Source organism: Zonotrichia leucophrys, chromosome Z (assembly GCF_028769735.1).
Source record: "Zonotrichia leucophrys gambelii isolate GWCS_2022_RI chromosome Z, RI_Zleu_2.0, whole genome shotgun sequence".
NCBI classification, from domain to species: domain Eukaryota; kingdom Metazoa; phylum Chordata; class Aves; order Passeriformes; family Passerellidae; genus Zonotrichia; species Zonotrichia leucophrys.
The window spans coordinates 7767770-7781453 of record NC_088200.1 but is presented as its reverse complement, the minus strand read 5'-3'; the positions used below and the strand labels follow the sequence as shown (position 1 = coordinate 7781453).

The window sequence follows — 13684 nt, the reverse complement described above, 5'->3', positions numbered from 1 at the left end:
TGAGTATAATAAACTGTTGACATTACAAAGAATTTAATATTTAACCAAGGGATTGCAGACCATGGAGTGCTGCTTGTGCCATTAGCTGACCTCCTTGTGCCATGTAGTGCAAGAATATCATAGTACCCCGGAAAGTACAGTACACATTGCTCTAAAATAAAACACATTATTCAGAAAGTGCTGGACAATAGAGGAACAGCCTTTTTAACTGAAATGTACTTAAGTGGAATGTTCTTTCTTTGTTTTGGTCAGTACACAGAGTTGTGGGCTGTCAGCATTCATCTCAGGACAAGTGATCCAGAAATGAGGGATTAAAGTACTTTGTGTTGGCAGCAAGGGAAGGGTAAGAAATGGAGGGAGGAACTGTATTAGGCTGATTTGTTCATGGTCTCATGTGCTCCTTGTGACAGAGTGCTGGGAGAGTATGTGAGATATCTCTGCTCTGAGTGGTGATTTGCTCCCAGTCAGCTCTTCTGTGTCCTTCTTAAATCAAGGAGACCCCTATCAGATGTGCATGTTCAGGAATCACATGCTCTCAGGAGAGCTGCCTGTGGGATGGCAAATGAAATTGGCTCATATCTGTGGTGTCTTTTAAACTGCTAAAGATGTATGCAGTTTAAAATGTACAATTTCTAGAAGAGCTGTATCAAATGGCACATTTGAAAGGTGTTCTTTGAATAGGTCAGTTATTCTTTAGTCAAAGACAAGGCTACTAAAGGAATTAAGGATGATTTTGTGAAAAGTAAATTTAAAATACAAACATTGTGCCTAGCTCTGTCCTGCTAAACGTAACTTGTACTGGCTTAAGATCTATTCTGATTTGCAAGTATTCCTGTCAATAGAATCAAATGAGCCTAGGAAGTTGTAGCTGTTCAACAACTACTTTTTAAACAACAAAAAGTATTAAAAAAATCCAACCACATGGCAAAAAAACAACCTCTTCTTTTCCTCCAAGGTCCTAACCAGCTCCACTTCCCCAGGTGCCTGTGCGAGTATCTCTTTGTATTGTAACAGCTTGGTGAAAACAGCGCAGCTGTCCTCTGTGGGTGGTCTGACTTGTTACATGAGTGTCAGCATGGCTCTCGTTTTATCACAGCTTCCCAGCTCGTGCTCTCAGAGCACTCAGTTGAAGACGTTATTGCCTCTCGTAACGGAGCTGCCAAGAAGGAGCCATGAATGCTGGTTCACTGAACTTACCTGTATTTGCCTGCATCTGCTGGTGGTGGCAGCTGAAATGTCAGATGCAAGGATACGTGGAATGAGTGGGAGCAGTGCAATGTGTTACCTTGTGCAATAAGATTTGTCAGAGTTGCTCTGTAGTGTCATAAATTGTCTGCACGTTGATGGTAGAATGGCTGTCACATTAATTACTTTCTACTGGTGTATTTCAGTTAAACTGTTTCCCAAGCTGATGTATTACATTGGTGTACAGTTCTATGCTGGTGCGTGTTGTCAGTAGGTCAAATATCCTAACCCAGCCCTCTAATTAAATAGGTACTTGATTCTGTGGGAAAGATTTTAGTGAAGTTTGACTACATGTTTTTGTCCTTTTAAGCAGAGCTTCAGAGTAGCTGTTTGTAATGGTAGTTTTACTTTATTTTTATATTGAAAGTGCATGACCAAAATGGAATTTATGCAGATGTTGCAGGAGGGAAATGTGAGCATATGAGATTCTTTCTCCATCTCTTTTTCAGCTTTCTGAAACAAAAGTCTTCACTTCGTCTTCTGTTCCAGCTGAAAATCATGTGACTCCTGGGCAAAGGTAAGCTCTTCTACCATGTTTTCCCTATACTTTAAAAACCTTCTCCTTGATTAGGCAATATTAGCTTGCACACATAAAATATTGAATAAAAACTCTCTCAGAGATTGGTCAAACCCATCTAAAAATTGAAAAAGCCCTGCTTGCAAATTGTTGTTTCTGTGAGTTCCTGAGTTACTTATTTCTGACTGTGAAAGTGGAGACAAACTTACCAAATGTGTGAGTATAACACATCTACTGCATCAAGACTGCTTACAGAAAGGAAGAAAAGTAGCTGGGAAGAAAAAATTTTTTGCTGTTGAAAGGGAAGCTCTGGCTTAAGTGTCCAGAAAGTGGGAAAGCCTATCTGTGTAGATGGAGGAAGTGTTCAGAATGTAATGCTTTGGCAGATGTGTTAAATGAAAGCTTGCATTGACAAAAAGGTGAATTCCCTGGTGAACATCACAGTACAAGCCTTTGCTGATGATAGAGCGTTAAGATCAAGAACCAAAAATAGATCAATTGCTGCCTTCCTTTGCCTGCCTTTGTCTTCAAATGCCTTTCTGGTCATGTTGTGGAATCAGCTGCTTCCATTAGCTTCATGTTCCTGAGGAGCACATTAAAGTATAGTGAACGCTTTGGTAGTTGGATAGCATGAGATCTGAAAACTAGATAGGCTAATGGTTCCAAAAGTCCTGATTCTGCTGTACTGTAGCAAAATTTTCCATATAATATGGTTGTGATTTGCATGAGGTATGGTGTTACATGGTGTATAATTTGTATTTCTTTCTTTCTTAAAGGTAGTATATTCATGTGTTTTTTGTTCTATTCTCCAGTGGATGTCCCTCAGATTGTTAGAAAATGTTTTAGTTCATCCGCTCAAATTGGGGTGGGATTTTTTTGTTTGTTACTTAGTGGCAAAAAGATCCCTTCTCTCTCTGTTGTATGGTAGACAAAAAACATCTGAATAGACTGCTAATCAGTAATAATTCTGTTGCTGGGATGGCAGCCTTAGTATTGCTAGTGCTTTCCCCACTGTCACTGAAGTTTAATCACTGTTCACTCATTCCAGCCAAGTTTCACTTTGTCTTACAGCATTGATTTGGTGACACTGCTTCAAAAGCCAGTGACATCTACCCAAGAGACAGAAGGCAACTCATTTGAGTCTTCTCAGCAGCAGACCTTTGGCCAAGCCTTAGTATTCACAAATTCTCAGCACAGCACCCAGATGGCATCAGGAACAGGCAGCTCCAGTGCTGTAAACTCTTACTCTCCTCAAAGTCTGGTAAAACTATCTTGCGCTTTCTAAATATTTTGTTTTCTAAATGTTGTTCATGAGTAAATATTTCAAGTTAAACAACTTTTCCAGTGCTGGTCATTTCGTGAAGTGTTTTGGTATTTGGTGAAAAATTAAAATGAAAAATATAATTCTTTACTTTCAGCCCCCCTCCCCCCCCCACCAAAAATTACTTTTTTCATTTTGCTGGTTGGTTATTTCTGCATTTGCATGAAGCAGTTATATTAATTTTTGATTAGAGAGCAGATGTGCTCATTGCTTGCTGATGTAGGATTAAATAATTTGTTTATAGTTAGGAGTTCTAGGCCAGAAAATGGATGTGTTATTTCCACTAAGCGCATAGTCAGCTACTTCTTGTGGAAGCATGCCTATTTCTGAATCAGTTTTGAGGGTGTGAGATGAGGTGTTTATTCTCTAAAAATTGGTCCAACTATTAGTAAATCTATGATATTTTAAGATGTGTAGGTTCAAATAAGTTAGTATTATTGTGATTACAGTAGTGGACATTTTTACTGGTCATTTGTTAGTAATCTAGGTCTGAAAAGATTTTTGTTGCTTCCAGATGGCAGCTGTAGGCATTGACCCTATGATTGTGTTCAATTATTAGTTAAAATATTAACTCCACTCCTTCCCCTTTTCTTCTTGGTCTTTTGGTAGTCGGCAGTTCTTTGTTCTGGCTTTGGAGAGCTCAGATCTTCTAAATTGGCAAACTCTACTGGTTCCCAAATCTTGGACCAATTGAAATCACCGGGATTGGGTCAGTTTACCTCTCAACAAACCAATAGCAGTTCTGCCACCACTAGCACAGTTGCTGCATCATCCTGGGATCTAAAACCACCTAGTACTCAGTCCTCAGTCCTCAGTCAGTTTGGTAAGTGCTTTGACACAGGTTTTTCTCTCTTTCTCTTTATATTAGCCAGTAGGATTTCTTAATGCCAATGATAGTTTAAAATTACTTTAATTAAAGACTTTTTTTAAAAAAAATTAATCCTAGGAATACAATTACTTGCAACATTATAAATGTTATGCTTATTTGCTGATAATAAACATCACAAGTGTATAATAAACTAAGTTTTATTAAGCTTAAGCCTATCCCTAAATGTCATTACATGTTTAAAGTTACTGAGCCTTCCAGGTAGTGACATCTTTGATTTAGTGTGCTTGAATATTTACATGGAATTTTGTTGTTGATTGTTTTTCAACAGATAAGGAAAATACTTATTTTCCGTGTACCTATGCTTCTTTTAGCTGAGTGTAAAGTTGTGTACTTTTATTTTGTTTTTTTCCCAAATTCTCTCTTCTAATCATTACATGAATTTTTAATGAGTACTGTGTAATTTCTTCATATTATGCATCATGCTTCAGTGTTCTTTCCATAGTGTGCTGTGAAGGATTCGGGTTACTTGTTTTATGTTTTTATAATGGTATGAATTTTTATGTAATTGAGTAAAATTAATTGTAACAGTGAGAATGACAGAAACGTATTTTCTGTAGTGTTGTTCCTAGCAGAATCCTCACTGTGAAGAAGATAGCTCTTGTGTCTCTCATGTGTGTATATGTTTATGTGTAGATAAGCAGCCATTGGTAGCAATTACTATCTTTGACATGCAGAAATTCTAAAAAAAAAATAAAACTACATTTTAATGCTTTCTTATGGACTTCACCAACTGAATAAAAACCCCTTGACACTGGAAATGCTGGAGATCTCTGTGGTGGTTGACCAGTGCTTTAGGTCACCTCATGGCTTTCAGTATCCAAAAACTATGAAAGGGAAGACTTGGGAAAAAACTTGTTTATATCCAACATCTCTTTGCTTCTCAGCTATTATGAGATGGTAGAAGACTTCCTATTTTCTTTTCATCTTCTTCTTTGCAGGGGAAGGGAATCCTAACTCATACTACCTCTAAATTGCAACAACTATTTACCCCTTGGAAGTAATCACATTACATCAGCTCAGTTAATTACAGTGAAACTTGAAGTGCTTGATTAAAATAATCTGTAACAGTTTTTGAGGATTTGTGTGTGATAATACTGTGACTGTGTAGATAGGTTTGTTTTCGCATTTTTGGAAAAAACTAAATAATGCTTGGCCACTGCTATTTATTTAAAGTAGATGTATCTACTGTTGTCCTTATTAGTGTTAGTGTTAATGATCCATGTGAAACCCCTGTGCTGTCTGATAAGACATGCAAATGCTATAGAATCATATCTATTAAGCATCACTCGGATTCTTGCATAAAGAGTAGAACTGTGAAGAGCAAAGTTCAGTGCTTTAATTTTGATATTTCCTTTTTTCCGACACTGGCCAGACTTTAAATCCCAACCTGAACCATCTCCAGTTCTGAGCCAGCTGACACAGCGACAGCAACAAATGCAGATGGTTCCTGTTCCTCCTCCTGGGCTGGAGTCGTCCTCCTCCCAGGTAAAACTCCGAGAGCCATCACCAGTAGACACCTCTACAGCTGTTAGCAAAATATTACAGCTCCCCACTATCTCTGTGGATAACCAAGCAGTGACTGTTCATCAAACCCAGCAGAAACAGATAAAACCACCAAAAAGGAGGATAACTCCAGCATCCAAGGTGGGTAATTGAGTGATAGCTTGTCATTACTAAACTTAAAAACCACAAAAACTTGCGTCAGCAGCGGCATAGCCAGCAGGACCGGGGCAGTGACTTGTCTCTCTGTACTGAGCACTGGTGAGACTGTGCCTCAAGTCCTGTCTCCAGTTCTGGGTCCCTCATACAAGGAAGATATTGAGGGGCTGGAGCATGTCCAGAGAAGGGAACAGAGCTGGGGAGGGTCTGGAGCACAGTCTGAGGGAGCTACAGGGGCTCAACCCGGAGAAAAGGAGGCTTAGGGGAAACTTGATCACTCTCTAGAAATGAGGGTGTAGCCAGGTGGAGATTGGTCTCTTCTCTCAGGTAACAAGTGGCAATACAAGAGGAAACAGCCTCAAGTTGCACTAGGAAAGGTTTAAATTGGATATTAGGAAAAATGTCATCACTGAGGGGGTTATCAATCACTGGAGCAGACTGCCCAGGTAAGTGAGAGAGCTACCATCCCTGGAACTGTTTGAAAGATACGAAGAGACATGGTACTTAAAGACATGGTTTGGTAGTGCTGGCTTTAATACCTGGACTTGGTCTTTTAATGTTCTTGTCCAACCATAATGATTCTGTGATTTGATTCGGTAAAAGTTTTATATAAATTGCTAGGGAGAAGGAGAGCAAAGATCTTGGTATGTTTATTATCTATGAAGCAGGATGTACTAATCTGGATAGTTATTAGGTCCAAAATATTGTGGTGATATCTTTTGCAAGCAGATAGCTGTTTGCTCTGTATGGAAAATGGCTGCTGCTGAGTGATTTTTAGATTCACATAGTAGCCACAATATGAATATTTGTGGTGGGGGGGGGGATGTACAAAGATGCTACTTTGTTGTTGTGGAATGGTACGGTTTACTCATTCATTTCCAGATTAGAGCAGAATCAGTGGATTAATTTCAAGTTGCAGATGCATGCAAAAGAGTTATGGCTTCTTTTCTTCCTTTAAGATTCCTGCCTCTGCTGTGGAGATGCCTGGATCAGCAGACATGACAGGGTTAAATGTTCAGTTTGGAGCTCTTGAGTTTGGATCAGAGCCTACACTCCCAGAGTTTGGATCAACATCAAGCAGTGAGAACACCAACCAGGCGACCAACAATAGCTTATATTCAAAATCTGTAAAGTATGTGTGAGTTGCCCTCCTGCATTCTCAGATGTTCTTGTAGGGGTCAAGTTTGTGCCAAAAACGTCATGACAGGATTACAATGTAATGAAAGGAGAAAATATGATTACTTGTTTTCTGTGGACTGTATCTTAAATGATAATTTTTCTACTCTAATTATAATCAAAATCTGACTGGATGGGTAGATGTGAAGCTGGAGGTGATATGAATATAAATAACCTTTAAATAAGCTATCTTTTAGAATTTTTTCTCACGTGAAGTTACCCTGATTTTCAGGTGTTTTGGGGGTTTTTTCCTCCCTACCCATGTTTTTCTCCAACTGACCCAGCAGAATTGACCTTTTTACCATATATTTATGTTAGTTAGTAGATTAGCAGCAGGTTACAGATCTGATTCTCCTACAGGATGAAAAAATGAGAAAAAAAGCTGGGCTTTCTGTATGCAGATGCTCTTACTGAAATGCTACAACAGCCAGTGATAAGTGCCAGTGGACCAGTAAACCGGTTTTAATTCCTTACTCATTGAAAAATCAGCATCAATAAAAAGCTTCCTGAAGTTAATTCAGAAATATTAATAGAAATGAACTTCCACATAACTTTTATACACAATATTTAAACTAAATGGACAAAAAACATTACTGCATGTTTTAAAGTATTTTTTAGTTCTTTGCATAATTTATTTTGTAACATTAGAATTCTATTGTAAAAAGAATCCTATTGTTATTCATTATATACCAGACTTTATCAATTCTGCTTGTTTAAAAAAGAAAGATTATGATCGTTAATTTATCCTTGGAAAAGGTGGAAATAACATGTGACTGAAAAGTGCTTGTATGTAATTTCTTGTCTTGTTTGGGCTGGAATGAAGAAGGTGAATGGTGCTTAGTGCAGCTGATGTTTTGAAGCAGTGATTAGTGACAACCAAAGCATATTATACATTTTTTTTACATTCTTAGGTTTTCTAACATAAATAGTATAGGTTTTTTTGTGTGTTTAAGGTTGTTCTAGATAGCCATATAGAAGCTGATATTTTCATGAAAGTATTTGAGATACTTACCAAGATGATAAATAATTCTTTTTTTCCAGTGATCCTTTGAATACCTCTTTGCCAATATCCAATACAGTACAGGACTCCACCTACACAACCTCTGCCATCAGCTCTTCCAGTCTGACCTGCTCATCCCAGAGCACTAGCTCAGTAACAACTTCCTCCTATGAGCAGACCTCTGTGCATAGCAGGATAGCGTACCAAAGCTCCATGGCTCCGTCTGAACCAACTGCTGCTGCAGTTACGGTGAGTTCATTACAGAAACAGGACCTAGAAAAGGGGGAGTACTCTTACCTGTGTTAGGTTTGTATTCCCCTCATACATTAATGCTGTAACCAAGCCAAGTGGTATTTTTGATTTCCAAGCCCACCCTCTTATTTGTTTTTGCTTTTCTTGGTGTGTAGTCATTTTTGGTATTACTGTATTTGGGATACAAGAGCATCTGATTTTGTGGGCCTTGACATCTTAAATTGTGTTTTGACCTTTTTTTTAGTAATGTTAAAATTCTACTTGAGTTCTCCTCCTTGAACATAAAGAACTGTCTCTGTATGTAAATATTAGTTATGGTATTTTGCCATAACTAATAACTTGATGGTTTCTCTACAAATGTATTTTATTTACTAAATTTACATGGCACCTAGCAAATGGATCCCAATTTTTTCTTGACCCCTCCAGTATTACTTTTCTGTTGCATTTAAACCAGTGGGAATTAGTTTCATGGGTTATTTTAATAAGCATAAGCAGAGGTCTAATATAGGACAAAGAATCTCTTGGGAGATTCAGACACACCTGCTGTCTTTGTATATGGAATGTAGGTTTATTTTAAAAGAACTGAGTTTATTGAATGTTTTAGGAACTTGTGAGAGTTTGTAAGTTTATTTACTTCTGGCCTTTGTTATGTGTTGGCTCAGTCACACTTGTCTTCTGCACTAGCTCGTATGTACTGGTGAGGATCAAGCATAGACTATCCACTTCTGTACTCCAGCGTTATCCAAAAAACAACTGGTGCTTCTCAAGTCTTATCTTTCAATGGAAAAAAATTGGCGTCTCTGTGTAACTTGGATAGTTAAAATTGTGAGTTACATTAGATCAAAAGCACAACCATTTCCTATATGTTAATGCAATTCCTTCTTTCATATTGGTGTGAACCTGAAGTTTATGTTATATACAGTACATGGGAAGGTTTGCTGCTGATGGGTGTATTATGGGCAGTGTATGGGTTTCTCTATGTTGAAGACACCTTGCACTTGAGACAACTTTATGATGTAGTTTTTTTAAAGGCAGTAAAAATTTAATTTTCTGCCTTGTTCAATTTAGTATGAACATAGAATTTTGCATGAAGCATGTTCAATGTGTGATTCAGTCTGAGCATTTAATATACTTCTAAGATGATTTGTTAATTCATTTATTCTTTGTTTACAGAATGGGCACAGTGGTGTTAGGACACAGGCAACACTTGACAGTAAGTTTTCAAAGCTTGGTTGAGCACAGGACTTTCTGTTCGTTCCTTGCTACTTGCTGTGCACACAAGCGTATCAGTGACATTGGGTTTAAGGCTTTATATTGTTCTCCATGACTAATTTATGGCTGACCCATTTGACTTTATTTGTGCTTGCATAAAATGCTGCTTGCTTCTTGATTACAATTGAAATATGAAGGCAGGTCTATTAAATCTACAAACCTAAACAATCTTAGAATTAGAGAAGCTGCTTTGCTGTTGGCTTTTGGTTTTTTAATTCACCTGTCAGAAATCATTTAATATTAAAAAAATGCAAAATTAGAAATAATATGAAGTTTTTTAGCACTTCTTCCAGTTCTGAGTTGGGAACTTGAAAATATCACTTAGCTGTAGTGAAATGAAGTCACATTCTTCGAGTGCACCTCTCACTAGGTATCATTCTGTCTCTGCCCTGTTATAAGTCTGTGGGAATAAAGGTGAGAAACACATTCCCTCTTTTAAGTTTCTTAATATCTTGCAAACAATACTTCAGTATTGACTGTGGTATAGGTGTTAGTTTCTTCATTTTGGCATGTTTTTAATGTAGTGTGGACCTGTACCAGGCCTGCAGCTCTGTACTTGGAGTTAAAGTAATTAAAGTATAGTATTCACTCTTCTGATCTTTGTGCTGCTCCATGGAAGTTTTCAAGGACAGCGGTGTGAATTAAAATCTTTTGGAATTCCAACATCTCAGTTTTAGGTCTAACCTCCTCTTAAACATCTCTTCAGGTAGGCCATTAGTAGTACAATGTTTTGTTAGTATCAAGTTGAATTTAAATGAGCAGGAGTGTATACGCTCCAAGCGCACAAAGACAGCTTTTCAACACAAGAACTTTTCTGGTGTTGTGTACAGAGTTAATAAGCAATATATGAAATTCACTACAGAATCTGTCCTTTTTTTCTACAGAAAACAAAGATCTGAGTACTCCTAACACTTTTATTTTCTGTAATAGCTTTACTAGTCTCTTTTCCTGTGCCAGTTCTCCTTTGAGAGCATTTCTGTTTTCTTCTTCCATTGAGTCTTTTATGCATCCAAATGATTTTGAAATTGTCTTAACTTTTATAAGTACTTTCTTCTTTCTGTATGTGCTATAATATTCTTAGTTGTTCATCTCTCTTGTTTGCTGTTCTTCTTTAATATCCAGATCTCGAGCTTCCTAAATCCTTAATTCAAAGTACGACTGATGTGTTTTACTCCTGACCATCCTACTTGTCTCGTGGTTTTCTTTGTCTTGCACATTGCATTCAGTCATCTTGTAGGGGATCTTAAGATGGTGATTCTGTCCCTTGTGTTGAGGGAATCCTGCTCTTAATATATTGGGAGTTTTAAATGTTATTTACTCCTTTTTTATATGAGTTTTACCAGGAGTTATTAGATGATGTAGTTACTGCCTTCATAAGCATGTTTGTCACTTGGATTTCCTTTTCTTAGAGGCCATACTTATTACCAAGGCCAGGACCTTTTAATTCCTCTTTCCATTGCAACCCAACAACCTGACTTTGGTCATTTAGCTAAGAAATCAAATCCATAAAGTGAACAAACTCTAATAAATAACTTCCAGGTGTGTATTTGATTTTTGTTTGATGACCAATCTAAAAGTGTCTTCACATACATTACAAGTTAGTGATGATCCACTGGGTAGTGGTCCCTGGTGTGGTGTGGGAACATGGCCCAGCAGAAGGTAGGGCTCAACTCTTTTCTGAGTTTTATTGGTGAGTGGCTGTCTCTAATTCTTTGTTATTTTTTGTAGGAGTAGAAAAAGTGAAACAGTTGAGAATCATGTTGGGCAATAGAATTTTTAGGCCTCTTATTACAGTGTAGTGATCCTATAAACAAGTTTTTATCTGTGTAGCCTAAAAAGTGTAAGATAAAACCTATCACTTTTTATTATCTAAATAAAGTGAGTCAATATTTAACAGCTCCTTAGCCATAAAAAATACTTAATGCTGTGCTCAATTCTGGCCTTTCATTGTAGCTTTTTTCATTCTACTGCAGCACACTTTAGACTGAATATACCAAAGGAATAAGTTATTTACCCGTGTACTCCAGTGATCTCAGTGTCCATCCCCAACAGTGCTGTGTAGGTCTGAATGAAGAAAGAGCTGTAGGTGAAACTAGATATGTACAGTGCCTTGAAAAGGCAGAAATTACTTGTGTTTGCTGTACCAAAAGTGAGGAATTTTAGAATGACTTGTGAGTATAAATTAGTAATCCAGATATTGGCAGATGAAGTGCAGAAGACAGTTGTTTACTACATGTGTAGCAGTGATAATTGTAAATTTATTGTAAATAGAGAGCTTAAAGGGGAAAAAATGGTAGTTCAGTTGTTTGAATTTTCCTTCATAGCCAAATTGCTTGATAGGCTTACCAGTTCTTAATGGTCAGATTTTTGCTGACCAAGGGATGAATGCTACTGTGTGCCTGTCATCTGGACTGGGATGTCAAGTATGCTAGAATTTTAATTTGAATGCCTCTTTTTAACTTGTTGCAGCTATTCCATCAGTTGCAGCACCTAAGACAGAGCCTTCTCCCTCGCTACCTTCAGTTGGTTCTCTGCCCAGTGTGGTGTCTACCACGGCCTCGCTTCTGCCTTCAGCATCGCAGCACGTGGCAGCATTGCCCAGCTTGCCTCAGTCCAGTGATCTGGCCAGCAGCTCACTCTCCCAGCTGAGCAGGTACAGTGGAGTTGTGGTAAACTGAGGGGGTCCATTCTGAGGATAGAACAGGTGTAAGGGTGGTTCCCTATGGGACTGACAGGCACCAGGGATCCCTTTTCTTATGTGAACCAGAATTAGGAGAGAGATTCAGAGAACAGAAGGCAGCTCTGGGCTGCCTTCTACTGGCAGAGCAGCTGCTGCCCTCACGCTTTCATGATACATATATGCTTTGTGTTTCAAGAGGTTTGCTTCAATCATGCTAGCTAAAGCAGCTAAATTGATTCCCCCAGTTTATTTTTCCTCCTTTTTGCCTGCTGTTTTTGTTCAGTGTTATATGTTTGAAACTATTCTTTAACAGTTTAGTACATGGCCAATTTGAAATAATGTAGTCTCATTTGTATTTCTTAAAATTAAAACCCAGAAATAATTTCACAGGGAAACTGTGTGTGTTTTCTTTTTCTAAGCTATTTCCTTAAGATATTTCAAAATATCAGTTTGATGTTCCTGGAAGTGCATCTAGCACAATTCAGCTTATTTACGCTGTCTCTCTGTTTTTCTGAATGCCTGTTGCATTTTCAGTCATGTTGATGCCTTAGGATTTTAGCTTTTATATTTTTCATTTATTTGTAATCCTGCACTTCTTTAGTGTATAATTTTAAACTCCATATAGAGTATTAACTACTGTCTTCACATTTTGGTTAGACTAAACAATTCCTCTCTAGGTCTGGGATTCAAGGACACCTTGCTGTCTCAGGCCCCGGAAAGTATAAAGAGAAGTGAGGTGGTGGGGAGTAAACATGGGGTAAATGACTTCATTACCTGAAGCTGTAGTTGAAAGATTAACTGCCTATATGCAAATGGACCAAACTTACAGAAGTGTGAGAACTCGTGACTGGTCATCCATATCTGGATGTAGCCCCTGTGAAGGCTTCATCTGCTCTTTTTATTCTCTTAATTTTGTCTGACCTCTGGTTTTAAGGAAGCCCAAAAAAGGCATCGGGATGACAATCCTGAAGCGGTATTGATTGAGTTACATTTTTGATACTTACCTTTGTACTATATTTGTTAATACAAGAAACTGATTTGGGATATCAGGGAGTTTTTTCCCTTTTTTACAGCTAGGACATAGTTGGGGTTTTTTTAACACTCTAGTATTTTTTTGTTGAATAAATAGTAAATATATCAAACAAGAGCAATTTCCTTTACATTGGTCACATATCCCCACAATGATTTGTTGACAAGCTGTATAAACGTATGGAAATCAGCTGGGGGTCGATGTTGTTGGACAGATACAAAGTTTCAGCCATCCTCGGGGTGCCTGAAATCCAAAATGTGTCTGACTTGGTCGAGCTGATGGTTGTCGTCTGTGTCTCTGCCATAGGTCAGATGGTGAATTAAGACTTATCAAAAGAGCTGGGAAGAGTGGGTGAAGGAGTGGTATAAAACTCTTACTTTTTCCCTTGCTGAAGTGATGTTGTTCCAATTCCTGCAAAAGGGGGGACAGTTTTGAAAGTTAATCTATGAAACTGTGAAAGTTCATTCTGGGCCCATGCCTTGAAGAGCTACCAGAAGTATTTGCCCTTAAATTAGGTCATGTAATGAAGATGTCAACTTTGGTATGAAAACTGTATTTTCTTGTGACTATTTCCATAGACAGCACTAATCTAATTTTGTTGCTCGATCTCTCCTGCTTCTTATTTAGTAATAAGGATTTTTTT

General features: G+C 37.9%; 1 protein-coding gene across 14 annotated transcripts in view; it reads left to right on the top strand.

Annotated features, from left to right (window-relative positions):
* UBAP2 (ubiquitin associated protein 2) overlaps positions 1 to 13684 on the top strand; it is a 119843-nt gene that overhangs the window by 53188 nt on the left and 52971 nt on the right. For 9 of the 14 annotated variants that reach the window (XM_064735236.1, XM_064735234.1, XM_064735240.1 and 6 more), the window contains 8 exons: positions 1695 to 1762; positions 2834 to 3023; positions 3693 to 3906; positions 5345 to 5616; positions 6591 to 6769; positions 7849 to 8056; positions 9233 to 9272; positions 11801 to 11984. In XM_064735236.1, the coding sequence (XP_064591306.1) occupies positions 1695 to 1762; positions 2834 to 3023; positions 3693 to 3906; positions 5345 to 5616; positions 6591 to 6769; positions 7849 to 8056; positions 9233 to 9272; positions 11801 to 11984 (1355 nt within the window). The remainder of the gene's footprint in view (positions 1 to 1694; positions 1763 to 2833; positions 3024 to 3692; positions 3907 to 5344; positions 5617 to 6590; positions 6770 to 7848; positions 8057 to 9232; positions 9273 to 11800; positions 11985 to 13684) is intronic. The other 5 variants (XM_064735238.1, XM_064735237.1, XM_064735232.1 and 2 more) reach the window with 1 other exon arrangement.